Raw genomic sequence first — 26,685 nt, 5'->3', positions numbered from 1 at the left:
ATGGCGTCACAGGCAAGTGCCTATTTCGCCTTATGGTTGGACCGCCTCTGGATACAGTAGAGTCTCACTTATCCAAGACTTGCTTATCCAAGGTTCTGGATTACCCAAGGCATTTTTGTAGTCAATGTTTTCAATATATCATGATATTTTTGTGCTAAATTTGTAAATACAGTAATTACAACATAACATTACTGCACATTGAACTACTTTTTCTGTCAAATTTGTTGTATAACATTATGTTTTGGTGCTTAATTTGTAAAATCATAACCTAATTTGATGTTTAATAGGCTTTTCCTTAATCCCTCCTTATTATCCAAGATATTCGCTTATCTAAGGTTCTGCCAGCCCGTTTAGCTTGGATAAATGAGACTCTACTGTAGTTGTTTTGCACAATAAATGATATTTTAAATACCAAAAATAATATTTTCTTTTTTAACACTAATTTTATTCAAAAGTACAAACATACAAAAACAGATACAAAAAAGGTAGTTTGTCAATCTCAGCTAATTTACACATCTTTGGCAGCCATCCTTTTTGCATTGGGATAGCTCATTTTTTCCATCTCTGGGGACAGACAATTCCAGCTGCAGTAATCATATATAGCTATCTTTCATGTTTCCTCTCAAGCTGGTCATCCAGCATCCCCAACAAGTAGTTCCTTCCTTACAGGACATAATATTTCAGTGCAGAGAAAAAAAGAAGAGAACTAAACCTGATTAAAGGAAAACTTGAAAGAAAGGAACACATAAACATACCATGTAATCCTAACCATTCCTAAACATGTCTGTTTGATAGGGATGCTGTGTAAATTTCACATGCTTTAGTATAGACATGTACCAAGAAGTAGATAATTCATACTGTGTCTTCCTTATGAGGTTCTGATGTAGATATAGTTTCTTCTCTCTCTTTTTTCATGGGCTTATTAAAGAATAGAATCTCAGAGTTTAGTCATTTGAAAACAGCATGGTAATTTCAGATTCAACAGCAAAAAGCCACAAGCAGGCCTCTTTGAGTGGCTATTAGTGATGTGTGTGATATATGTTTTCTTTGCTTTTTGTGCATTTGTTTCGTGTTGACTGTTCGTCTACACAAAATGAATGATGATATTTTTGTAGGAAATGAGAGGTGATACGAAAATGATAGCTACATAGTCATCATGCTTGCTTTCATTTTCCTTTCGTTTCGGCCACGTAACAATGAGCAGGTACTGACAGAGGGCTGCTTTCCCATTACAGCTGATGTGTACCAATGGGTGTTAATAATAATATTAGTAGTAATAACAATAGTTACTCTGTGACCCTAAGCTGTGTCAGAGAGAGTTCTGCTTCCCCATGACAGCTGATGTATACCAATGGATGTTAATAATAATATTAATATTAATAACAATAGTACTCTGTGGAAGACCCAAATGTTTTAAAAGTTGATGGGCTAAAAGGGGTCGAAATTCCCTCCATGTGTGGTGATTTTGACCCCTCTAGCCCAAAAGCCAAGCAGGGGGGAGGGGTGTGCGTCTCGGAAGCCTTCCCATTGCCGCCAATGGTCCAAACATTTTCGGTTTTTTGTAAGCGAGATGAAAATTCTGTTCGTATAGGCACCCCATTTTCAGAAATGGGGACAAATTCAAAACTGATACAAAACAAATGAAACAAAACAAAACAAACAGTGGTTTCATACAAATGCACACCCCTAGTGGCTATGGAGCATTTGTAATGGCATGTAAGAGTATCATTTAAAATCCTTTACAATATCTGCACTGAATGATTACTTAACAAATGATTTAATGCTCCTATAAGTGCAATGACTGCTTCTACTTACACCATGTTGCTTAATGCTATATATGCAGTATGAAAAAATTGTATAGTCAACAGGATAGAGACAAACTTATGAGCAAAAACCAGTTGACTGTGAGGAAAAGATACACTTTTGTTTCTATTAGCAACCATGGAACAAAGGTTGATTGTGAAGTTCCCACCTGCATTGGAATTCTTCAGGCAAATTGCAGCTCTTTGATTGTTACTGTAAGAAAATTGAAGAAAATTAACACATATTAAGACAAAACAGAGAATTTGATTTTACTGTGGTTGCATTGTTGTTTTCACATTTGTGTAAGGAGGTATCTAGTACCCACTTGTGCATGTAGTTCTTTATTCACCTGGGAGTCGGCTGCCTAACTTCAAGGTTAGTCCAGTAAACGGTCACAGTTCTATATCATGGCCCAGAACTGCTACTGGCAAAGCCCCCTAAATGGCCTAGTAACCACCATCTTGTCACCCAGAATAGCATTACTATGCTGATAGAGCTGTGTATTTTGCAGAATTAAACAGCACAGGCAAAAATGTGAATGTTTTTTGGTGGGAACTCTTCATCTATATTTTTCCCACCGACACCATTCTTGAAGGGGGAAGGGAAGAAAGAAATGTAGAAGGGCCAGGTCACCCAAAGAAAACATCTATCTAATGGAAAGAAATGTTCACAAATGTTATTTCATCATTCAATCCATACTTTAATATTATAATGGAGTTAATAAAACAGCTGGGAAGGTGGAAGATGGATAATCTATAGTAGTGTTATTATGGGGAAAAATAAAACTTCCCTATAGTAAATGCTCCACAAAATATCTAATTGTATACACCTCCACCCTTTCATGTGCTCCTTACACATTTTTATTCAACGCTCTTAAAAATCTCAAATTCTAATAGTATGTTTGCTCTTATTCTGTATTCTTTGCATATTGAAGCACCAGCACTTCCATCATGAAATCTTCCCAGATGGCATAAGCTTAGACCAAGGTTGCTTAGAAAAAGGAAATAAGCAACAATAGTTTCCCAATCCCTCCCTTCCCCCTTTCTCCATTCATACATAATATTTCATAAAAACAGTACCTATGCTTCAACTTTGCTTTCTTGGAAATCTGCTCCCTTCTCCTCAATTATACATTCTTCTTCGATACGTTGCAAATTTGTTTTAGCCAACAAATTCTCAGTTTTGCTAGCCCATTCCTTTAAAAGAGAGAAGTGTGGAGCTCATCATTTTTAAATAGTAGTTCTTTATTCTTGACATGTTCAGCTAATGCAGCCTTCCCCAAGTACAGATTACAATTCAATTTACTCAACCCATACTCAGGGAGGATGGTGGCCTTTCTAGTCCAACAATATCTGGGAACTAAAGATTGGGGAGGGCTGAGTTGGTGCCAAGACAAATTAAGGCATATCATTGTGCATAATCAGATGATTACAGGGAGCAAACCAATTGGGATGTTATTCATCAGCATGTTTAGTTATCCCAAAGTTTCTTTTCCACCATGTAATGAGTTTCTTTTAAACATTTTGAGATACATTTGAATAAAAAGTCTCATTCTCTTTTTTTCTCCTTTTAAAAAATTAAGTTACTGTGTTGTATCACTATAGCACAGTGGTTTTCAACCTGGGGTCCAGGAACACCTGGGAGTCCCCAATGTCATCACAAGGGGTACATGAAAGATTAAATTATTACATTATTTACTATGATTAGTGTTGATACTATTATTTTAAATTTGTATGGAAACATATTTAATATATGTGCATTAACAGATGAATTTATCCTCTTTTCTATAAATTTGAATGACTTTTATGAGAAAATTGAAATAATTAATTGATGCAGTGTTAATGCCTTTGATCGTGAGTGAAGTCTTGGGGGTCGACGTCCACAAAATATATTTAAAAGGGAGTCTGTGGTGAAGAAAAGGTTGAGAACCACTGTTATAGTGCATCAATGAAATGGGATATTTTTTTATAAAAATATTATACTAAGATCAAAAATTTAAAAGATGACAAAAAATTCCATTCAAACTATATTACTTTCATAAACTATGTGCCAGTTTAGGGTTTTCCTGGCAAACTTGATTCATTAGTAACTTGCCTCCTTTAAGACTAAAAAGAAAGAATGTGTCTTGCTCAAAGTCATCTAGTAGGTTTTAATGGCTGAGTGGGGATTTGAACTTTGGACTTCCACAGACTTAGTGTAAAACTCAAACAACTACAAACAACTACATCAAACCACTGACCTAAGATGCATTAACTATTATTTTTTAAAATACCGTTCCATAATGTTGGGATGACGCAGTCCTTCAACACTTTCATTGGTGGAATACTAGTTATTTAGAAGCCCAGATAATCTCTCTCCCCAAATAATTGCACTGACTGATTTACTAAAGTTAAAAGAAGGCAAACCTTTTGACACATTACCTGGAAGTCCCTGTTGTGACCAGTAAATATTTCAGAATATACATGTTTGGGGTCTGGAACAATAGGTATTAGGGTGTTCCTAATTCTGTAAAAAAAAAAATAACATTAAAATAAAGAGGAAATAACCCAAAAGACAGGACATTGCAATCATTTTATTGATTGAGAGTGCATCTATGCTTTACAAATGCAGGTTAACCCCACTTTAGCTACTATGGCTCAATGCTATGTGTAATGAAGTGTGGTTTTTTTAAGTTATAGAAGCCATGTTTAACTGTGTTTTAAAAAGGTTTAATATTTCAGTTACTCAGCACTCAGAGCTGGTTGCCATGGAAAAGGGGGCAGAGCCAACTGGGTTAGCTAAAGAGAGCAGAATTTGGAGGGAAAACTCAGTCAGTCAGTCAGTCAGTCAGTGTCTGTGGTCAGCGAACCACAGGGAAGTCTGATTCTCAGTTGGAGGACCAGGGTGGCTCAAATGTGGGATTTGAGTCCATTCTAAAATAAGTTTGTTGACTTATTTTAGGTAGTCTGTGCCCTGATAAGGTACAGGGAAGTATGATTCAGTTGAGGGAATCTGGGAGGCTCAAGAGTTTATTTGAGTCAGTTTAAAATAAGTTTGGTGGCTTATTTTAAGGTAGTCTGTTAGTGGAGAAAGAAGTGACATTTTAGGAAGCTTGAATCATTTAATTCTGTTATTGCAATTGTTAAGGAAAGTGCCTCTAAGTGAGAAATTGTAACCATTAAGCTGTGCCTGAATAAACTTGTTATTGTTCTCTCAAACATCTCAGTCTGTCATATAGGGGGCCGGGCTGTGGCGCAGCTGTTGAGCAGCTGCCTTAAATCACTCTGACCATGAGGTCATGAGTTCGAGGCCAGCCCGTGGCGGGGTGAGCACCCGTCAATTAAAAATAAAAAATAGCCCCTGCTCGTTGCTGACCTAGCAACCCGAAAGATAGTTGCATCTATCAAGTAGGAGATAAGGTACCACTAATAAAAGTGGGGAGGCAAGATTAACTAATTTACGACCTGGTATGAGGAAGTGCCGTCAGTGTGGATGATGAAGCAGCTGCTCCCCCCTGTGGCCAGAATCGAACATCCCCTCAGAAGAAAGTTAACTTGCCTCTGCGTGTGTGTCTCTCAGTCTCTGTTTGATGTGTTTATGGGCATTGAATGTTTGCCCTATGTGTGTTATAATGTGATCCGCCCTGAGTCCCCTTCGGGGTGAGAAGGGCGGAATATAAATACTGTAAATAAATAAATAATAAATAAATATATACACACATCAAGAATAAACAAGAAGAAAGAAAAATAAAAGTCTCCTCTCTAGGTAGCTAGTGGCTACGTATTCCTATAGTGGTGGCAAGTGTTGATAATCCCCTTTGTAATTTGGTGGCAGCATTATAAAACATCTATAATTTGGTGGCGGTGTTTAAATTATGAAATATCTTTATATTGGTGGCAGCTGATATAAAATATATAATAATTAATTAATAGGAACATCATCCTTCTCCACAATCAGTGTCAGAGGTGGGAGATATAAAAAGATTCCCCTCTGCCTGAGTTCTTTACATTTGGTGGCAGCGGTGGGATTGATAAAAAGATTCCCCTCTGCCTGAGTTCTTTACACTATGGAATTACGGAAGTTGTAATTTTACAAGGTCTTTAGCTTCTCTGCCAAATAGTGCTGGTGCCTCACCAAATCCCAGGATTACATAGTGCATATTATGCATTATCGATCACTCAAGAACTTATCTGAAGAGACATATTTCATTTCAGCCACTTGTTTTGCTAAGCTTCTAAGACTGTTACATGGATTTTTCCATGTAACAGGTTTATTGATACAGGGCAGAAATGAGCCAATACGTCTTGCACCTTTGCCTAATTTCCACCAATAAGCTTCCAACAGGAAAGATCCTGCTAATGCACAAAGTAGGTAAAGTACATAGATCTTTCCTTTATAACACAGGTGGGCAATTGTGGGAGAACTTTGCTCTCCTGACTTTTCCCGGGTCTCTCTTAACCCCACTCAAAAATGGCAAACAGAAGTGATATTATACTTTTACCTGCCATTATTTTGGAAGGGAAGCAAAAAAGGTGTTTGCAAAAGTTAGAGAAGTTTAGAGGTGTTGTTTTTCTTCACTTATGGGGGTTTCATTCATCCCCAAAATTTGGGGATGGGAAAGAGCAGGCCGGAAACTGCAAATGAAGGTATCAGGGACTACCGCATGTGGTCCACAGGTCATATTTTGTAATATCCTTGGTCATATTAATTTGGTAGTAATGAAAAAGAAACATGAAAAAAACCACTTTTCTTACCTGCTTAACCTGCAAACACAGAGCAGAAGAACAAATATTATCAGGAAACCACCCATCACTGAAGTTAAAAGAATTACTGTATTTGATCCAGGTTCAAATGCATCAGTAGAACAGGAATCTCAAGAGAACCATAGAAAGAAAAGGTTGGAAGCATTTTCTAGCATGTTGCAAAATTAGATTATGAAAAGTAAGTTATGGCCACCTTTTCTTTTGAAAGACAATTATACAGATGAATTCAGTATACATTTACAGCATTGTTGGAGCATCTTGTAGTATTCACAAGTGCATCCTTGTGAGAGCACTTTCTGATACAAAGTCGACTTAAGGGATAATACCATATGATATCTTCTATATCTAACCTTCACAGTTCTAACATAAAATTTAGTTACATATTGGAGTAAGAAAAACAGAAATAGCATCTTTATATGTGCTGAATCCAAACCACCATCCACTACTCTCCCTGCCTGATATACTGTATTTACTTGAGGCTAATGCACCATTGAATCTAAAGTGCAACCCAATTTTTGAAACCTTGAAACCACAAAAAGTATTTGCTGCTGAAAGTAATGAACAAAAAGTGGTGAAAAGTGAATTTTTCATCATTTTGGTCATTACAGTTGCTGCCTGCTTAGAATTCCTTCTTTAAAAGCAGAAGTGTTAAAATACCAAAGCTTCCAGCAACAGAAAGGAAAATGGAAACAGTGCATCTGTACTGTAGATTGAATCTGCTTTAATTACTCTGGCTCAATGCTATGAAAGCATGTAGTTTTACAAGATCTTGAGTCTTCTCTGCCAAAGAATGCTGGTGGCTCACCAAACTATACATTCCAGGATGGCATAGCACTGAACCATGGCCCATTACATTAGAGATGAGGTATCTCAAATAGGAGCTCCAGATGCAGCTCCTGAAGCTTCCCCTTTTAGTTGGTTGAGCACTAAGATTGCTGTATGATGCGAATCTAATGCGCACCCTAATTTTGGCAAAGTCACTTAGCCAAAAAAGGTCAGCATTAGACTTGAGTAAATAAGTATCTGAAGTAAGTTCCCCCTTTGCCAGCTATACACTAGAATATGGAGAGGACGGGATACATAGTAACATTTAGAAATAGTTCCCATATAACATGGATTAGTGAAGGGAATGATCTCATTTGATTTGGAACTCAGCAAAAACCAAGGTCTAATGATCTAATGATGATGGATAAAAGTTCCTCATCTGCCCCTTATTTTCATTCTCAGTTTGGAAACCCCATTGTACTTTTCATTCATACTCAAATATGATTTAGCTCAGGTCCACAATGCTGAAAACAGTAGATCTACATATTAATTGTAGGGAGGGACCAAAAGCTAGGCCATTATCTGGAGCCTCCTACCATTTTCCAGTAAGATCTTTCTTCCTTTATGAGCTTGTACCAAAACTAAGGTTCTTCTTGCTGCCAGTATTAAAGAACTTTTGCTGGTCCAGTCATTTGGCCTAAATTCTGGCTCCTAATGTCTATGAAAGAAGGGGCTAAGCAATAGCCACCTGGGCGACTCTACTGGTGATCAGAGTCTCTTGTTTCTTCAAAATTCGGAGGGGGGCGGGGACTGGAAGAGGAATCACAAGTTTGAATTCCTTCTGTGTGTTAGATATAAATCTTGTATCAATAGTTCCATTGCAGCCACTTCCATGATCTGTGGAATAAATCACCAACTGTGGATGCCAAGGTAGCACCAAAAAGAAGTAGATTAATACAGTAGAGTCTCACTTATCCAACATAAATGGGCCAGCAGAATGTTGGATAAGCGAATATGTTGGATAATAAGGAGGGATTAAGGAAAAGCCTATTAAACATCAAATTAGGTTATTATTTTAAAAATTAAGCACCAAAACATCATGTTATACAACAAATTTGACAGAAAAAGTAGTTCAATGCGCAGTAATGTTATGTAGTAATTACTGTATTTACGAATTTACCACCAAAATATCATGATGTATTGAAAACATTGACTACAAAAATGTGTTGGATAAGCAAGTGTTGGATAAGTGAGACTCTACTGTATATGAATTTTATCTGGAAAAAGAAAACAATTCAAGAAGATTTATCATAGCAACAAGAAAAAGAACCATTTACCCACAGAACTGCCACTTGTCCAATGTGACTCTGCACTCCATTCACTGAAATAATCCCCATTGTTGTTTTTCAGTCTGAATCGAAAAGAGTAGCATTTCCCTGGATCAAATCCTTGAACCTTAATCTTGCAGCATTCATTTTTCTTGATCTAAACAGCAGAGAATGGTCAGTCATTAATATTGTTATCCAAAGTACATTTTTTTCACTTCAAAGTTATCTTAACAGGATACAGTAACTGGCTTCAAAATGGCTACAGCAAAAATGTATTATTTCTGTGACTACCAAAAGAGTTTTTGGGGGGAGATTTTCCCTTTTTGTTTTTCATTCATTATTTAATTACAAGCACTACAAGATTATTTGATAAATGATAATTTCTTTTTAAAAGATAAAGAAAAGTCAGGATCTTTAAAAATTCTTATACTTTTGAAAAATTAAAATATTTGAATTTTATTTCAGCAATCACTGATCCTGTGGTATTTTTTCAGCGACTGGGGTACAATTGCTTCAGTGACCACTCAGATTTAATTTTCGTAAGAAATTGTGGATTGGGGAACAGGTGATTTCAGTTACCTTTTCCATTTGAACATCTAGTGCAAGAATGAACATGTCAATGTCCCAAAAATAGTACATTTCAGAGCAACCAGAATCAAATTTCATTAGAAATAGATGAATGACATCCTTCTACTTGACAAAAAAGATTTTTTCCCCTTTAGTCAGGATTTAAGCTCAATTGGGTTTTTAAAAATCCAGTCTCATATGGATTTTTAACAAAAAGCCATATAGTAGAAAATAACCCAGATTAATGAAGGCAAATGCCTTCCAATGAGAAAGTGCCATCCATATATTTCTCCCACTGAAAACTGTGGCATCTTGTTTTCATTCCATTAGCTAAGATTATGAAGATTTTTCTGTATTTTGGATAGTTTGGTGCACTATGAAAATAACTCATTAAAATACTTTTTTGATCAACATTTGTGCATAAAATAATCTATTTTGTGCCAAGTACAGTTTTGTTCTCAAAAATGTTGTTACATAAAACAGCTTTTTTTATTAAGAAGTCTGAAAGTATATGAAATGTTACAGCAGTTGACCATTATGTTGTTGTGGGGGACCTTCAACGTGTCAAGGATAGATAAATGTTCAATTATTCTGCACACTATACCTTCAAACTTGATACAAGAGGCATACATGCGCAATGAACTAGGGAAGCAATATACTAACTGGTAAATCAAGTTGTAATTGCACCTATATATTGTTTGTAAGCAGTGCTTAACTATTGCTCCCTGGTTTAGGTTTGATTTCACAACCCAAAATATTTTTGTTTTGAAGAGGAAACAAGGAGAGAAGGGCTGTGGGAAAGAAGAAGCAACTGAGAACAAGGTTTATTTGAATTATAATACATTTAGATTTATCAGCTTTTGATGTTTATATCTGAACAAGACAAACTCTAGACCCATGTCAGTGGATTCATCAGCATGGTCCATGTTCAGACATTGCACCTGGGTAATGTTTTGGGAACGCCAAGTCTTCTTTGCAACTGCTAACATCACAAGATGTGGCTCATTAAGCATATGTTCATTTGAAATCTGATGGGAAATCTCTCAAAAGAAAATCTATTATAAAAAAGAGAAAGCCCCATTTTAAGTTTCCATTTCCACTTGCCTCCCTTAAAACGCTAGCTACCAATTACTCACCTCCAAATATTTGTTAAAATTGCTTTTGTACTGAAATTCAAAGTTAAAATCGTGAGAACCCTTAGGTGTTATGCACTTTGCAGTCACTTCATCATTCACCCATTGGATGGTTATATTTTCAGGCGGGTTGGGCTTCACTGGTGAAGATAAAACCAAATACAAATTTATTTTCTACAGTCTCCCCAAATGATTGTATTGCTGTTTTTAGGAGATTGTTTTCATGATATAGGGCATTATTTATTTATTTATTTATTTATTTATTTATTTATTTCAATTATTTTTACCCCGCCCTTCTCACCCGAGGGGACTCAGGGCGGCTTACAAGTGGCAATTGATGCCGTTACAGTTATACAATGAACTAAAATGTTAAAACAGTTAAAACAGTCATAAAATACAATATACAAAGTTTAAAACAATGCAAAGTGCTTGTGCCATTCATCCACCAGACCTTATACAAGAGCCTTAATTCAGACCACGTCGAAGCCAACACATACTTATTACTCAAAGCAATGGTCCACTGATCAGTGGTAGTTCCTGAGCCATTGTCTAAAGGTCTCTGGCACTCTTCCAAGAATAAAAGAAACAGCTGTAGCCAATGGGCATAAATATGGGAATCAGTTCTGAGCACATAAACCATGCCAGTCCTCCATCTCAACCAACTTGAAAATACAGTAGCACGGTTATAGGAGGCATTGATATTTAAAGCTAATCAATCTGATTCACGTACATCAGTGGTTCCCCAACCTTTTGCCCTCCAGATGTTTTGGAGTTCAGCTCTCAGAATTCCTAACTACTAGCCAAGCTAGTTGAGGCTTCTGGGAGTTGAAGTTCCAAACACCTGGAGGACCAAATGGAGCCATGGAACTCAGAGGCCAGCTCTCCCATTTGGCAGAATAAGGTTGTTTTCTCTGGCATCAAATTTTGGGAGAAAGTTGTATTTTAAGTAACCTGCCTTCACGTTCTCTAGCCATCTTCAGCAATTCTGAAGGAATTGTATCCCCAGAATGGATACAAGAGTCATATGCATCTCACAAAGCATTTGCATCTGAAATAGGGGAGAGTATATTTTCTTCTTAACTGGCAGCAAAGATTTTTGGCTGCTTCTAGCCCCATTAATTTCAACAAAAATACTTAATCAAAGATTGCATTGTGTCCTTTATGAAGGCCTCCCCCCTTTTAGGAATCATTACAGAAAGATAATTATCAGGATGTGGGTTTTAAGATGAGGAATTTAATACTTGAAATCTTCAGCCTTGTCTTACCTCTTTGTATTTTGGCAGGCTTCAACTGTGAAACCATAAAAGACTTGTGAGATTTTATATTTGAAGTCAGAATGTGAATAAATCTAAAATATACCCATATTAAATTGCACTGTAAAAGATTCATATCCAAAAATTTGTGTTTTTTCTGTCCGTTTCTAGTATGGTGATGCAGAAGCAAATGTGGAGATGGTCATTCACAGCTAAATATCTTTGTGGTTGCTTACCATATGATATAAAGATTAAATACAATGCGAACTGTCAACCATAAAACACTGTGAAATATTCAATAATGTCTCTGGCCAAGAGTCAGATGTTATGTAGTATGCCATATCAGTGTGCACTCTAGACTGAAGAAGAAACAACTTAGATGTGCTTGTGTGGCCAAGCCAGGCCAACTCTGACAAAGCCATCGTAAGTATTGACCTGCCTTTAAAACCAGTGCTGAGCATATAGGGAAAGACCTATTCTTTCTAAAAATAGTAGCTTAGTATTGGGGCAAAAGACTATCTCAGGATTTCTCTGCCACTGGAAGAAGCCCTACCAACTTCGCCTCAAAAACTAGCTTTGGGCTTATATAGTGATAGACCTGCTCTTTTTGATAGCAGCTCAGGTTTAGGGTAAAGAGGATCTCAGGATCTCTTTGCTTTTGGTGGAAGGTAACCCAGCAACTAAAGGGGAAAAGCAAGAAAGGAACATCTGCAAGGTTTTATTAGTTGACTGTTTTTATTTGCAACCTTAACTCCGTGTGCCAAGTCTGCCAAGGACTTCATGAAAATAAAATTTTGTTTGATCGTTCAACTTAAAGTGCCTTTGGTTACTGGGATTTCCAGAGCTTCTAAGTAAGGCCCCGTAGTTCACCTGGGCAAAAGAAGAAGCACATCTCAAAGCTTTAAAAGGTGCCTAACAGCAGGAGCTCACCTGGCTCCCCAGATTCAAACCACTGACCTTTTGTTAAGCAAGTTCAACAGCTCAGCTGTTTAACCCACTTTGCCACCGGGGGCTCACACTGTCAGTAGTGAGGCCCAAAAGTGTTCCACACAAAAAAAATCATTGTAGAATTAATACACTTAGAACACTTTAACTGGCATAGTCCAATGCTGTAGAATCAAGGGATCTGAGGTTTGATGAGTACTCTTTGGCAGAAAATGCTAAAGACCTCTAAAACTATAACTCCCATGATCCCATTAGCTTCAATCCTAAACCTGAAGTGGATACACTACCCTCAGAAGCCTTCAGATTCCTTTAGTTTACATGTGAGGCTTTGCTTGGTCTTAAAAGCCAAGCAGTGACATATGTAAAGATAGACTAATGATACATATTCACTTACAATATTTAAAGATGTTCTGTTCATCATCATAAAGATCTTTTGTCACATTAGCATCCTTGATGAAAATTTGAAGATTTGCATTGTGCTCAGCCTGAAAGACACATCCAATTTTATATCCTTGGTCAAATGTATATTGAGGACAGTGCTTCAAGTCTTGGCCATCTAATCTGCAATTGAAATAATGACACTGAATTTGTTTGAGTTTTTGAAGAAGAAGAAGAAGAAGAAGAAGAAGAAGAAGAAGAAGAAGAAGAAGAAGAAGAAGAAGAAGAAGAAGAAGAAGAAATAATAGACCCAATCATCAGTAAGCCAAAATGAAGAGGACACATCTCATAATGTTAACAGGTTATGTCTAATTGTTTAAACATGTAATGCAGTTCACACTCTACATATTTTGAGGCTGTCTTCAGCAGGTATAAGATATAAAAAGCACATAAACACACATGCATGAGTAGAAAATCCAAAATTATTCAGTAACTACACACTGCAAAGAAGACCATACTAATTAAAATTGTTTAGAAGCAATATCTGATAAAATAGTCTTTAATGTAGTTTCCTGGTGATGGGCAAGTGGCTGGACAGAAGGTAATGTTCTATTTAAAAGTGGTCCCTGAACAGGTGGATATATTAAAAGATACTAAGAGGTAGGTGGTGTCTTAAAATGCCCAGTGTTTATTTGACGCATTGGAAATATACAATAATCTGGAATTTACTTTTGGTCTCACATCTTTGGAAATGGATTTATAATTGCCAGAAACAGAACAGTCCTGCAAGTTCAAAAAGAAGATGGATTTTTGTGTGATAAGGGATTCGCTGAAGGGTAGAAGAGAGGAATAGCTAAGAATGATGTGAGACAGTTGATACAGATAAAAATAGAGATTTGAGGGTTCAGATGTAAAGAGACAAGAAAAGAACCTTGTGGGGTAGAACATTTTAGGTTAACTAGGTTTAGATGATAATATACTTATTAGGTACTATAGAGGCAGTGGGATTGCATTTTTTATTTCAATAATCTTTATGTACTACTTTTTCAAACTCATTAGGGTTTTTATAAAATAAAATAAAAAAGAGGAAGACTTCTGACCACTCACTGTTTTGTAAAAAAAAAATTGCATGTCAAAAATGCTGGAAGGGGGGACAGGTTTAAAAACGTGACCAAAAAAAAAAGCCTCCACACCCATAGATGAAATTTGGGGGAAATTGTTTTTGATAAAACTACAGAAAAAGAGATTCCACCTAAGCATTAGGGAGGGCATTTTGACAGAGGAATATACTGTGTTGGAGTATATGGTGAATTCTCCTTCTTTGGAGGTTTTTAAACAGAGGCTAAAAGGCTTTGATTGTATATTCCTCAATGGCAGGGGACTGAACTGCATAGTCTTTGTAGTTTTCCAAACTGTATGAGCCTATGATTTTGGTTTAGATTCTCTATTTCATTATAAAAGCCCACTGGGTGAACTTGGGTAATTTATATACCTTCAGGCCCAGGAAACCTCATAATAGGCTTATTTTAGGATCAGCATAACTTGGAAACACTTTGAAGGGACACAACAAAGTGATTAAATGTGCAGCCTTGAAAGGACTCCTAAAGGTTATATGAACTTTTAACAGAGTTTCTCAAATTGGGCTCCGTGGAGCCCTTGGTGCTCCGCAGGTGATAGTGAGGGGCTCCGTGGCTCCATTCTGCTTCCTGCCTACTCCTCTTTCCTCCTCCTGAGAAATGCAGGGAAATGAAAGCTTTGAGCTTCTGGAAAGGACAGCAGCAGCAGTGTTTTCCTTGGGCACATACCCTTTCTCCTCCACCTCCCTCACTGCCCAGACTTTTTTCTTGCCTGTCTGACCCTCACCCCTGCTTTCTTTCATTCCAAAACCTCATTTCCTTCCCAACTTTCAGGGGATGCTTTGGTTTTTCATGCATGGCAGAAGGGGGGTGTACGGGATGGCCTCCTGGATTTTTGCTATTATTATTATTATTATTATTATTATTATTATTATTATTATTACAAAGGTTGGATTACCATCTGTTGGTGCCTTGGTTGTGTTTTTCCTGCATGGCAGAAGGGGGTTGGACTGGATGGCCTCTAGAATTATTATTATTATTATTATTATTATTATTATTATTATTATTGTAAGTATGACACAGCAAACAAGATAGATATGCTGGATTTCGTTTCACAAAATCACAAGTCGAACACTCCCCAAGTGTCTAGGACTGTGTGATGTATTTTTGGATGATGCATGCAGATCCCAGTAGGGTGGCCTTTTGCAGTTGGCAGATCGTAATTTTGTCAATGTCTATTGTTTCCAAATGCCTGCGGAGATCTTTTGGCACGGCACCCAGTGTGCCCATCACCACCGGGACCACCTGTACTGGTTTCCGCCAGAGTCTTTGAAGTTCAATCTTGAGGTCCTGATAGCAGCTGAGTTTTTCCTGTTGTTTTTCGTCAATGCGACTGTCACTTGGGATGGCAACATCAGTGATCCAAACCATTTTCTTTTCCACAGCTGTGATGTCTGGTGTGTTGTGTTGTTATTATTATTATTATTATTATTATTATTATTCTGCCTGTTTGGCCATCTGTTGAGGGTGCTTTAATTGTGCTTTTCCTGCATGGCAGAATAGGGTTGGAGATGGTCCCGGGGATCTTCCATTGAAATATTGTTGAGTTTATGTTGTTTAAAATTCTTCATCTTAAATATTGTATTATTCTTTCTTTCCTTTTTTGTACCGTGTAAATTAGTTTGCACACTCTCCATCCATCTGCCACTGGCCCAGCCCATGCCTGATATATATACATTATATATAGTATAATACATAACATAATATATAAACATTATTGGGACTCCATGAGAAACTTTGCTTCAAAAAGGGCTCTGTGGGTGAAAAAGTTTGAGAACCCATGTTCTAGCCCATAACTTCCAAGTGGCAGGGACAGTTCCCTTAATCTTCTAACACTCAGTTTTTCAGTTGCTTTTAAAATGTCCCAGAATCTCTATCTACTCCTCCCACTCTGTCCATTTGTTCTCAGGTTACTTCAAATGCTGCAATCTGAGTTCATATTGTAAAATGCATTTATTTATTTATTTACAGGGGCTATCCAGAAAGTTCATTACGTTTTGGAATTAAAAATAAACAAAGTATAGGAGAAAACATTTACCATATTCAGTTGAAAGCCAGACCCAAATACCAGTTCTCACCATAGTCCCCATTGAAATCTAGGCAGTTATCATAGCGATAAAAGTGTTTGGAAAGCCCCCCCCCCCCCCAACATTCCCGTCTGGCTTGCATCCTGAACCAGGCTGGCTTCCCTTCCCTCAGCTGCGCATGTGCTGCGCTCAGCTTTCCTCACGATCTTCCTGGATCGCTCTTCTGTTTTGCAAATGCTTGCAAGGAAGGTTTTTTGGGACAGGAAAGGTGTGCTCCTTGCAAAACCTTAAAAGAGTGCCTTCCTTGCAAGCATTTGCAAAACAAACGAGCGATCCAGGAAGATTGTGGGGAAAGCTGAGCGCAGCACAAGCACAGCTGAGGGAAGGAAGCTAGCCTGGTTCAGGATGCAAGCCAGGTGGGAATGTGGGGGGGAGGGGGCTTTCCAAACACTTTTATCACTATGATAACTGCCTAGATTTCAATGGGGACTATGGTGAGAACTGGTATTTGGGTCTGGCTTTCAACTGAATATGGTTAATGTTTTCTCCTATACTTTGTTTATTTTTAATTCCAAAATGTAATGAACATTCTGGATAACCCTCATATTTATTTACCATATTTGTACCACACCCTTCTCACCCCAGAGGGGACTCAAAGTGGACTTACAACAGGCAGCCATTCGATGCCATACAGACATATATTAAAATAAACATTTACAGTTAAAAACAAACAATTAAAACATGAATTATCAAAACAACCATTAAGATCACATCATCCAAAACATAATCCAGGGGCATTACATTTGTCAATCACTTTGATCCATGGTTAATTATTGCACTGCTCCAATTACTTGTCAAAAGCTTGATCTCAAAGCCACGTCTTAAGTTTTAAGTTAAACTATTTAAAAAATAGTTTTCATTCTGTTCTCTCATAATGGAGAAAGCAAAGGCAGATGTTGGGTGTTGTTTTCCCCAATAGTCTTAGGGAAAAACAAACTGCTACAGTCTCTGTAGGTTGTATGAGCTTCCTCCTTTATAACTTCTAGCATTTTGGTTGCAGTCTGAGGTTGCTTGGCCACACACAGCCTGCTTTTCATTTGTGAAATGCTGACGGTGTAACAAGTGATTGTTTCTGGTTATTCTGATAAGATATATTTCAGGGCATTTTTAGAAGTATTTGATGTGGAATTTTCCAAATATTATAAAATTTATGTCAATGCTCTCTAAGTAACAGAGAATAATAAAATGTGGTCAGAAGACAAAGCAACAATCATTTTTCAAACAGTGCAAGGAAGAAAGAGGAAAAAATTTACTTTTTAAAAGTAACTTTCTAATTCTGCTTGTAATTCTATGGCAGTAGGAATGAGGACCTGAGCAGTGCTCCTAAAAGAAGGAATGAGGACCTAAGCAGGATATTGAAAGGTAAATCTGGAAGGTACCTGCTGAAAATAGTGAGAAGAGATACATATCAGCATTCGGCTAATTTGCAGTTTTGACTTTTTGAGTTTTCACAAATTTGTTTTAAAATGTTCTGTCTAGGATTCTCTAGTCATGCTAAACAACCCACAGATGTCCAGAGAAAACATCTGTCGAGGAATGTTTATTTCTTCCAATGTAATTCTCTTTCCATCTTCCAGTGGGAGTTGACCATAGAGTTGTGCTACAAGACCTAGACATTCCTACAGCCTTTTCTTTATTTCTGTTTGTTTACTTTCACTGGTGTCCTGTGTTCCTAACTACAGGGAATGAGGGAGGACTGCCAGTAGTTCTTTCTACAAAGGGTGCAAAGGCTTAAGAGTAGCAGTAAGGTAGCCAAAACCTATAGGCAAAGCATGACACAACTCCTGTCTCACTTATATGCCTTTAGCTTTTTCAGAATGAAAGAGAGCAAGAAGTAGAAAAAGGGAGGACACAGGAAGGACACTTTCGCTGGGGAAACTGGTTCCTGCCCATGTGAAGGAATCATCAGCATTCAGACCTAGAACCTCAGAGCAGTACTTACCTATAAAACATTGTCACATTTAAAAATTTTATGTCATCCCACTTGACTTCTGTCTGGTTATTTTGAAAACATACAATTGTGTAATTTTGGTTTGAACAAAGAATGTTATCCGAGAAACCTAAATGTGAGTAAAGAAAAAGAAAATGCTACATTTGAAATTTGGGATGATCACAGGAATACACTTTAAACCACATGTTGAATAACAAAACCCACCACTCCTGACAACTGTCCAACCTTACTAGGGTTGATAGGTATTGGAATTCAGCAGCTGAAGTAACACCATTTTCTATTCCCATCCCACATCTCAGTCAGCTCTTTGTATCCATGGATTCTGTATCCATGGACTTAGCCACCCACATCTTGAAAATACTGGAAAAGAAAAAGTCCAGAAGGCAAACTTTGATTTTGCTATTTTTGAGAAGGAACACCTTTTTACTATTCCATAGTATATAATGGGATTTCAGCATCCATAGATTTTAGTATCCATGAAGAGTCCTGGAACCAGACTACAGAGAGATATAGGATATAGGCAGTATTACTTCTACCAAGCTCCTTAAGCTTAATGTTTGTTTGTTTTCCATTAGTACAAATTCAGTATTGAGCTGCTGACATTAATGGCATATTGATCAATAGTGGAACCAAGGGTGTCACATGTGCTTCTCCATACAATCAATCAACAATCAAAATCAATCACATGCACATCACCATCCCTACACTGCCAAATTCAATGGGCTCTCATAAGAGAAAGCCACAGGGTAACTCCTAAAATGTAAGAGCTCACTTTTTGCAAATAGCTACATGTGCAGTAATTCTCATAAACGTCCAGTGAACAATTATCAGAAGAGGGAAATGCGAAGGATTTGATAGTGCTGGCAACATTCAAGGATATTCTGTGTGTCAAGGCACATTCTTAAAACGTGTGGAGGGCTCTTATGAGAAATCAAGTGAGGAAAAGGATCCAGAACAAGAAAAGGCTTTTACATTTCAGAATCTAGAATTTAATAACCAAAACATAACTAATGTATGCTCTACCTCTGGGTGTGAAAGAACCCACTTCTTTACCTATGTTTCTCAGAATTAACCATATTAGCATGATAAAATTTCACTAAGATTTGTCATCACCCTAAGCAATCCCCATGACAGCAAGAAACCAGTTCTATTTTTCCTCTTGAGATTATTTCTTTTTAAAAAAAAATTAGAATTAAAACTGCACTTTAACATTTATGAACCATTCCCTTCTTTGTGCAGAATGGTGAAATGCCTTTTTGAATGCTGGGGTAGGGAAATGGTAGTGGTGATGGACAATCGATCCCTTGACCCTTTACCATCTCTATTGAATGATCCTTGATTTATCCATGAATCATATCAAAATCCATAATTTTGGCTTTAAAATTGCCCTTGACTTACACATGAGCAATATATATATAAGTATATGCGGTTAAAAAAATGAGATCATGACTCGGCATTTTATATGGTTTTAATGTGTTAAATGATTTATGTGTTTTAATTGCTTATATATTTAGATTGTTTATATTTTTATGAGATGTGTTTTATTGTTTACCTGTGCAGCGTTGAATTTTTGACGGATCTGTAAGCCGCTTTGCATCCCCTCCGGGGTTGACAAAGGCGGGGTAAAAATAAAGTAAATAAATAAATAAAATAAAAAACTGGTTTCTTTTTTGAAAATTATTGATGAGATTTTTCTTACCACTCAGTAAGAATATCAAGAACAAGCAAAGACCAAGAGATTCGCCCACTATCTTGAGATGCAGAAGATTTATTTATTTATTTATTACAACATTTATATCCCGCCCTTCTCACCCGAATGGGGACTTTCCCCCAAAAGGGGAAAGTGCACGTGTGTAATTTTTTAAAAATGCATAGGTATTATTATTACCTTTTTTTTCTTGGCAGGCATCTTTTGATGGGTGTAAAACTTGCAAGTAACAAAACAAAAGAAATAATGTTGAATTAGAAACCTTAAATTTCAGATAATAAAATATATTTGTTAAACTTCCCAGTGTGCAATATACCAATAGACCACTCTTTTTTGCCATCATAATTCTTTGAACAAAGGACTAAAAATAACAAAACATTATTTAATAATGTTAGTTCAATGTTTTACCTCTCTCAAAGAAAAACAGGATAACCATGGAGGCAACTTTTACCTGTGTCTGCTCATTGTAAAAAAATAGTTTGGATCCAGACTTCATCATATTAGAGTAAACCCAATAAAATCAGTGAGAATTTCCTGGTAAGTCTGAGTCTAACCCAGTGTTGCTCAGAATTTAAGATGCAGAAACATGTATGACCATATAAGATTTTTTTTTTAATTTTAAAGGATTTTGGAAAGTTTGTGTTATATGTTACAGATACCATTTACTTTAACTAAATCATCACTCTTAATTATCTGTTTTCCAAAATGCTTGGGACAAGAAGCATTTGGGATTATTTTATTAATTCATTCATTTTCATTTTTATTTTGGAATACTTGTGTTTGTACATACATACATTGAGAAATGTTTTGGAGCTGGGGACCCCAGTCCAAATGCAAAATTAATTTATATTTAAGTCATATATACATTGTATACCTACCTGAGAATAATTTTATATCATATTAATAATTTAGTTCATGAAACAAAGTTTGTGTACTTTAAACCACAAGAAAGCAAATGTGTTACTATCTCAGCCTCTCATAGAGAGCATTTTAGATTTTAGAGTTTTTCAAATTTTGAAATTCCAGCTAAGGGATGGTCCACTTGTACATTGTCTGAGATGATTATATATTGTTTCATTTGCCTTAGGCTCAAACTTACTAAATAGCTTAATGATCATTGTGTCATATTGTCACTGGCACGCCAATCTCAGGGTTGTAGCAGTTGCCTGAAAATTGATATATTGGAAATTGAATGACCTGGAATTTTCATTCAATCTTTATACTTTTTTTTGCAATCTCTAAATAAAGTGATTGCAGATAGTTAACAGTGGCATTTGTGCTTTTAAAAGTCACGCCTTCAAATTTCAACTTACCTTGTGCCCATGTTTGAGGAGTCAACATGTTGATCCAGAGATTTACAATAACATAGTTCTGAATGCCCCATTCCATGTCTTACAAGAAATCAAATATTCATCAGTATGTAAGCAATAGCAATCATTCTCTATAACTGTTTTTATACTAGAGATATATCTATATGATAAAGGAAAAAAGTAGAGGAAATGACTATAGGAAACTTTTGTAATGGTGAAAACACGATAACCTAATCTCAGAGTAAAGAATTGCAAAGCTATTATAGATCTCAGATATGATTCCCTCTAAGACCTAGAACCAAGGGCTGAAGGAAAGCTTTTACAACTCAGTTGAACAATGATTTCTATGAGCCACATCTGAGTCCCAAACCAAAGTTCTGAGCCCCCATTTTCTGCCATCTTTCTAGTTTTCTATCTGGTAGCTAATATTAAGAATTCAGATGTCACTACACCTGTGTAAGAAGTTATGAAGTGGAGATCAAAAGAAATACCGAAAAGAGAAGAATGGCAAAATAAAGTCTTAGAAATAATGAATATGGATAAATTAACTTACTGGCTCTCTCCGAACCAAGGACTACCAAAAAAACAAACGAACTGGGACACGGTAAAAGAATATTTTAATCAACTTAAAATTGAGCTTATAATTTGAAATGATAAGAACAACAAGAAAATATTAGAGACAAAGGGGAAGAAGACGGTTTGGACTATAAAATACTAAAATACAGAAAGTCACAATACAAACACCAAGGAATAGATGGAAGTCAACCCCTCCCACATACCTTTTTTTTTCCTCCTTGTTCTTTCTTTCATTTTTTTCTTCATTTTTCTTTCTTTCTTTCTCTCCACCCATATTGTTCTCCCACTTTCCATGTATTATATTTTACCATGTAATTACTCTTAATTCTGTGTAAAAAACTGAGATTGTGTTAGGATCTGACAGAATGGCTATCAATCAAAGTAGTCAGAATATTCAGTGCAGCTCTAGATAGACCAGTTTTGGCTTACTATAAGCTAAAAGAATATTTTATTAGAGAGATAACAGAAAACTAGTAGGTTCAGATATTTGTAAGGTTTAGCACACTCAGACCTGGTAAATCTAAAAGTAAACTTGAATGCAGTTATACATTAATAATTGCATTAGCATGTTAGAATCTGCATTTTTTAGAATTTTGCAATTGCTAAAATGAAATTAACTTGGGGAAATTAGCTTTTCTAACCCTAGTTTTGTTTTAAAGAACATACAGTTTTGCAAACATTAAAAGGTAAAGGTAAAGGTTTCCTCTGACATTAAGTCTAGTCATGTCCGACTCTGGGGGTTGGTGCTTATCTCCATTTCGAAGCCGAAGAGCCAGCTTTGTTTGCAGATGCCTCCAAGGTCATGTGGCTGGCATGACTGCATGGAGTGCTGTTACCTTCCCGCCAGAGCAGTACCTATTGATCCACTCACATTTGCATGTTTTCAAACTGCTAGGTTGGCAGGAGCTAGGCCTAACAGCAGGAGCTCACCCCACTCCTTGGATTCAAACCGCCAACCTTTTGGTCAACAAGTACAACAGCTCAGCGGTTTAACCCGCTGTGCCGCCAGGGGGGCCCCTTTGCAAACATTAGCTCCTACTTATTTTATAGACATTTTGTTTTTTATATCTTTTGGGTTATGCCTCTGATTATGCTATTTGAGTCTCAGGTGCTATATGATATGCCATCAGACCCAAAAGGTTTTAAAACACAACAAATAAGTCTCATTTCCTTTGAACACATTTCCCCGGCCTAAATCATTAAAATTGACTCCTCTCCATCCATTAACTCATTTGTTCCCAACCTTTTTTTGACCAGGGATCACTTGACCAGGAACCACTTTGACCTGATTTGGTTATTTGGGGTGCTGATTCAGAAACTTGAATTGGATAGACTACATCAGCTCTAGTTTCTGATAAACATATGCCATCCAGTAGTCACCATCTGTTTGCCCATAGAAAACCATATTTAATAATCTAGAGCTGATTTGCTCTATCCTGTGCAATTTTCTGAATCAGCACTCCAAATAACTCCAGAAACAGGCCTAAAAATGAAGACACCAATAAAAAAAATTTCCCCCATATTTCCTAGACCTAATTTTAGGCCTCGCAGCCCACCACTGGGTCACAGGCCACGGGTTGGGAATCACTGCATTAACTAAAGCCATTGTTTCAGAATGTAGAGATCAACAAAGTCTTACTGCAGCTCTATCAATCCCACAACAAAGTTGGCCTATGACTTCCTCCTAGCACATTTCAGATCTTTTCACGTGAGAAAAAGAAATGAGAGAAGCTGGAGGAAATAACCATGATCTTCCCGTTTGCACTCTAATCATATAGAAAATCTCCAAAAGATTAAAATAGTGCTTGCTACTAAGTTGAAGCTAAAAAGAAAACAGGTGTGTTGTTTTTCTAACAGAAAAAAAGATTCATTCAAATAAAGAATATATTTCTGATGCCCAGAAAACAACAAGTAATGTATATGATCATTTTCAATTGCTGGAAAATGAGTTCAAAGTACAAAAGTAGTTTGCACTAATTAACTCCATGGGATATAGGAACAGACAGAATTTGCATTTCCTTATAAACTCATGAAAACACACTGCTGCAGCCTCTCCTAGCTTATTCAAACTTCCACATTTTTGCCATCTTGACCACAATCTGATATTTCTTGACCACATGTATCCTGGCTTTTAAATATGAAATGTTGGACAGTGTGTAACATACTTCAGCTCTGAAAGGTCAAAATCCCCGTATGTCTCTTGTTCAGTGACCATCCTGCAAAGTTAAACTGAAAGGAAATTTGTTGTGGCTGGTGATTTACAGATAGTTTAATCAAAGGTTGAGCATAGCAAAGCACAACATCTAAAGATTACTCTAAAATTGTTAAGCGCCATTACGGCTAGGTGGGTAGAACCAGAGTTCCTGTGAAAATTCTCTTTCTTAATCCATTTAATAAGCTTTTCCAACACTACAGATAATCTACTGTACATTTCACTTGTTCATTATATTTCCATTATGGGATTATTAACAGTAATATATTTACATTCTAGAATTACAGTCAATTAGATTTCACTATGGAAGGCTTTTTACTGGCACAACAGTAATGCACAATATTGTGAGGTATACAATGGTGCAGAAAGAGGATAGTCACAATAATATATGCTAAATATGATTAACAGAATGAATAATGTGCTTGTGTGAGTGTAAATGGGTGATATTTCCCACCTGGGGGGCTCTGGAATGATCTAGGGCACCAGTACTAGCCTTGGGTGCAATTGGGGTGGTTGAAACATAAAGGAAGAAAAGAAAAAAACTGAAAAGCCATTCATACATCTTTCATCTGTTGTATTACACAGAGTTGAAGTTGTAGTGATTATTACTTTATTTTCCAAATGAACACACAAAATGCACGTTAAAACTGATAACTAGTCAAATTTGTCGACAGGTCTCAAGCAGGTATCAAGCAAGTGTTGGCAGGCGAATGTGTCACACATTGTTGGGAAGTTTGGCATGCATCAGCAGGCATATGTGTGCATAAGGAACTGTTTACAATATGAAACAACAAATAAGAGATATGTATGAAATCTAATTTAGACCCTATCTACACTGCTACATAATGTAATTTGAAACTGCATTTTTTGGTCAGTGTAGTCTCAAATAATGCAGTTTAATTGCATTGAACTGCAGAAGGGGCTATAACTTCTGTCAATCTAGACATCATACTGCTTTTTGATGCCGCTTAGAATCTCACTAGCTCCTTGAGCTGCCGCATTACACTTCTGACTCATGGTCTGCTTGTGGTCTATTAAGACTCTTCAGTCCCTTTCACATATACTGCTTTCAAATGAGATGTGATCTATCATTCCCTGGGTGGTGATTTTAACATGTGATTTCAAAGATAAAATAAGCAATTAAGTATATTAATTGTTTTAGAATTCTGTAAGTTTGCCCTCTAAATGCATAGGACTACAACTCCAATAACCCTCAGTTAGAATGGCCAATAGCCTTGCTATCTGAGGCAATAGAAGGGCACTGCTAGGCCAGGATCCACAGTCTAGAGTTCTTAGATTATTATCTGTTATAATTTAGCTAAAATCTATTTATTATCGCTCTTTGTCTCTCTGCCTCCAATGGCTTTCCCAGTCAACTGGCAGCAGCAGCAGCACCTTCTAATGCCCACTGCTGTTTCCATTGAAATCTGAAGCCAGATTTCCTTCACACACAACAAGACAAAGCATCTCTTTTACCTTTGCTAGGAGAAGAAGAAAAGGGGGTTTCAATTTTGTCCCCACATGTGTAGCAAGAGCAGCAATTTAAGGGGGTGACTGGAGCTTCCATAAAAGCCATGGGCTACATGAGACCATGGGCTGTATATTGTCTTTGCCCAGCATGAATGGAAGGTTAAAAACAATGACACTAATTTATCCCACAGTGGTAATTTTATTGCTTTATTTTATGTAATCATATTGTTTAAGATGGAATCCTTCCTTACAGAGGATCCGATTGACATTGGTCACAAACTCATAAGAAGAAGGTAAGGAAAAACAACCCTGTATTTTGTACCCAGTATAAAGTTTGGTATTCCATGCAACAATTTTAAATAGATTGCATGGAGATTAATTCGATATAACCCAAATACAGATTTATGTGTGCTACTAAAAGTACCACATAGGACACTAGGCATATTGCCTGGAGATAGATAGGGTATTCTGGGTTTTTAAGTACTCATTAATACATGGTTCTATATCTGGAAATGAAATTGCTTCTAATGGCCATTGTTTCCAAGCACTGAAATATGACTGGCCAACTATGGCCTTGGTTAGTTCAGTTCACCAATATTCCCCGAAACCCCTAGAAAATACTAAGAAAATACTTGCCACAAATTCCACATTTCAATTGGAACTCTTACACAAAGAAGCTTCAGCTTGGTAAGCTTCCCTGATCTCCTCTCTTCTTTCATCTTTTCCATGGGTGCTTTCATTCATTTTCAACTCTGTGTCGACTCTTGCAGCGCTATCCACAATGTCAGCCCTTGTAAGTCCACTTTCATCACTTCCAAGTCATTCACAGCAGTGAATAAGTGACAATAGGGTCAATTAAGAGGCTGTTCAGATCAGTACCTTTTTTTGATCGGAGAAATCTTGTGATATTTCTGGCAAGGATGAAAAAGACAGAACTGGTGAACGCCTACAAAATCTGTTGAAGTTAAGTCAGTATTGCAGATCTGCAGAGAGAAGATTTATTTCTGATGGGTAAGGGAGTATTGTTGTAATATAACCAGCATTAGAACACTGAACTGCACAATGGCATGCATTTAAAAAGAACTATAGATTTGAAATGCTGCTAGTATAGTCTCTCATGCTAGACTAGCTTTTTCTGTGGAGCTAGACTAAATATGACAACCAACTACCAGGGAGAAGTAGTGGATGGTATACTAGCAGAGGATCTCTCAGAAACAGCAGTGGCCTCATAGCTAACACTTGTTAGCACCTAACAGAAGAAGGATTGGTAAATCCCTTTTGAATGTCTTTTACTATGAAAACCTAATCCAAAATGAAACAA

At 36.9% G+C, this 26,685-nt stretch overlaps 1 protein-coding gene across 2 annotated transcripts; it reads right to left on the bottom strand.

Annotated features, from left to right (window-relative positions):
• Nucleotides 1-418: 418 nt before the first annotated feature.
• crlf2 (cytokine receptor like factor 2) lies at nucleotides 419-23,943 on the bottom strand. 2 transcript variants are annotated; one of them, XM_062975324.1, is made up of 10 exons: nucleotides 21,110-23,943; nucleotides 19,977-20,015; nucleotides 18,080-18,197; nucleotides 12,931-13,097; nucleotides 10,342-10,478; nucleotides 8,648-8,795; nucleotides 6,537-6,654; nucleotides 4,224-4,308; nucleotides 2,883-2,999; nucleotides 419-2,016 (listed from the first exon to the last, which is right to left on the bottom strand). In XM_062975324.1, the coding sequence occupies exons 1-9, from the start codon at nucleotides 21,183-21,185 to the stop codon at nucleotides 2,883-2,885; spliced, it is 1,005 nt and encodes a 334-aa protein (XP_062831394.1). In that variant the 5' UTR covers nucleotides 21,186-23,943; the 3' UTR covers nucleotides 419-2,016. The 2 variants fall into 2 exon arrangements, with proteins under 2 accessions (XP_062831394.1, XP_008105345.2); XM_008107138.3 differs by having other exon boundaries at nucleotides 19,977-21,200.
• Nucleotides 23,944-26,685: the final 2,742 nt, after the last annotated feature.

The sequence above is a fragment of the Anolis carolinensis genome, chromosome 3 (genome assembly GCF_035594765.1).
Source record: "Anolis carolinensis isolate JA03-04 chromosome 3, rAnoCar3.1.pri, whole genome shotgun sequence".
NCBI lineage: Eukaryota > Metazoa > Chordata > Lepidosauria > Squamata > Dactyloidae > Anolis > Anolis carolinensis.
This window is presented reverse-complemented; position numbering and strand designations above follow the sequence as displayed.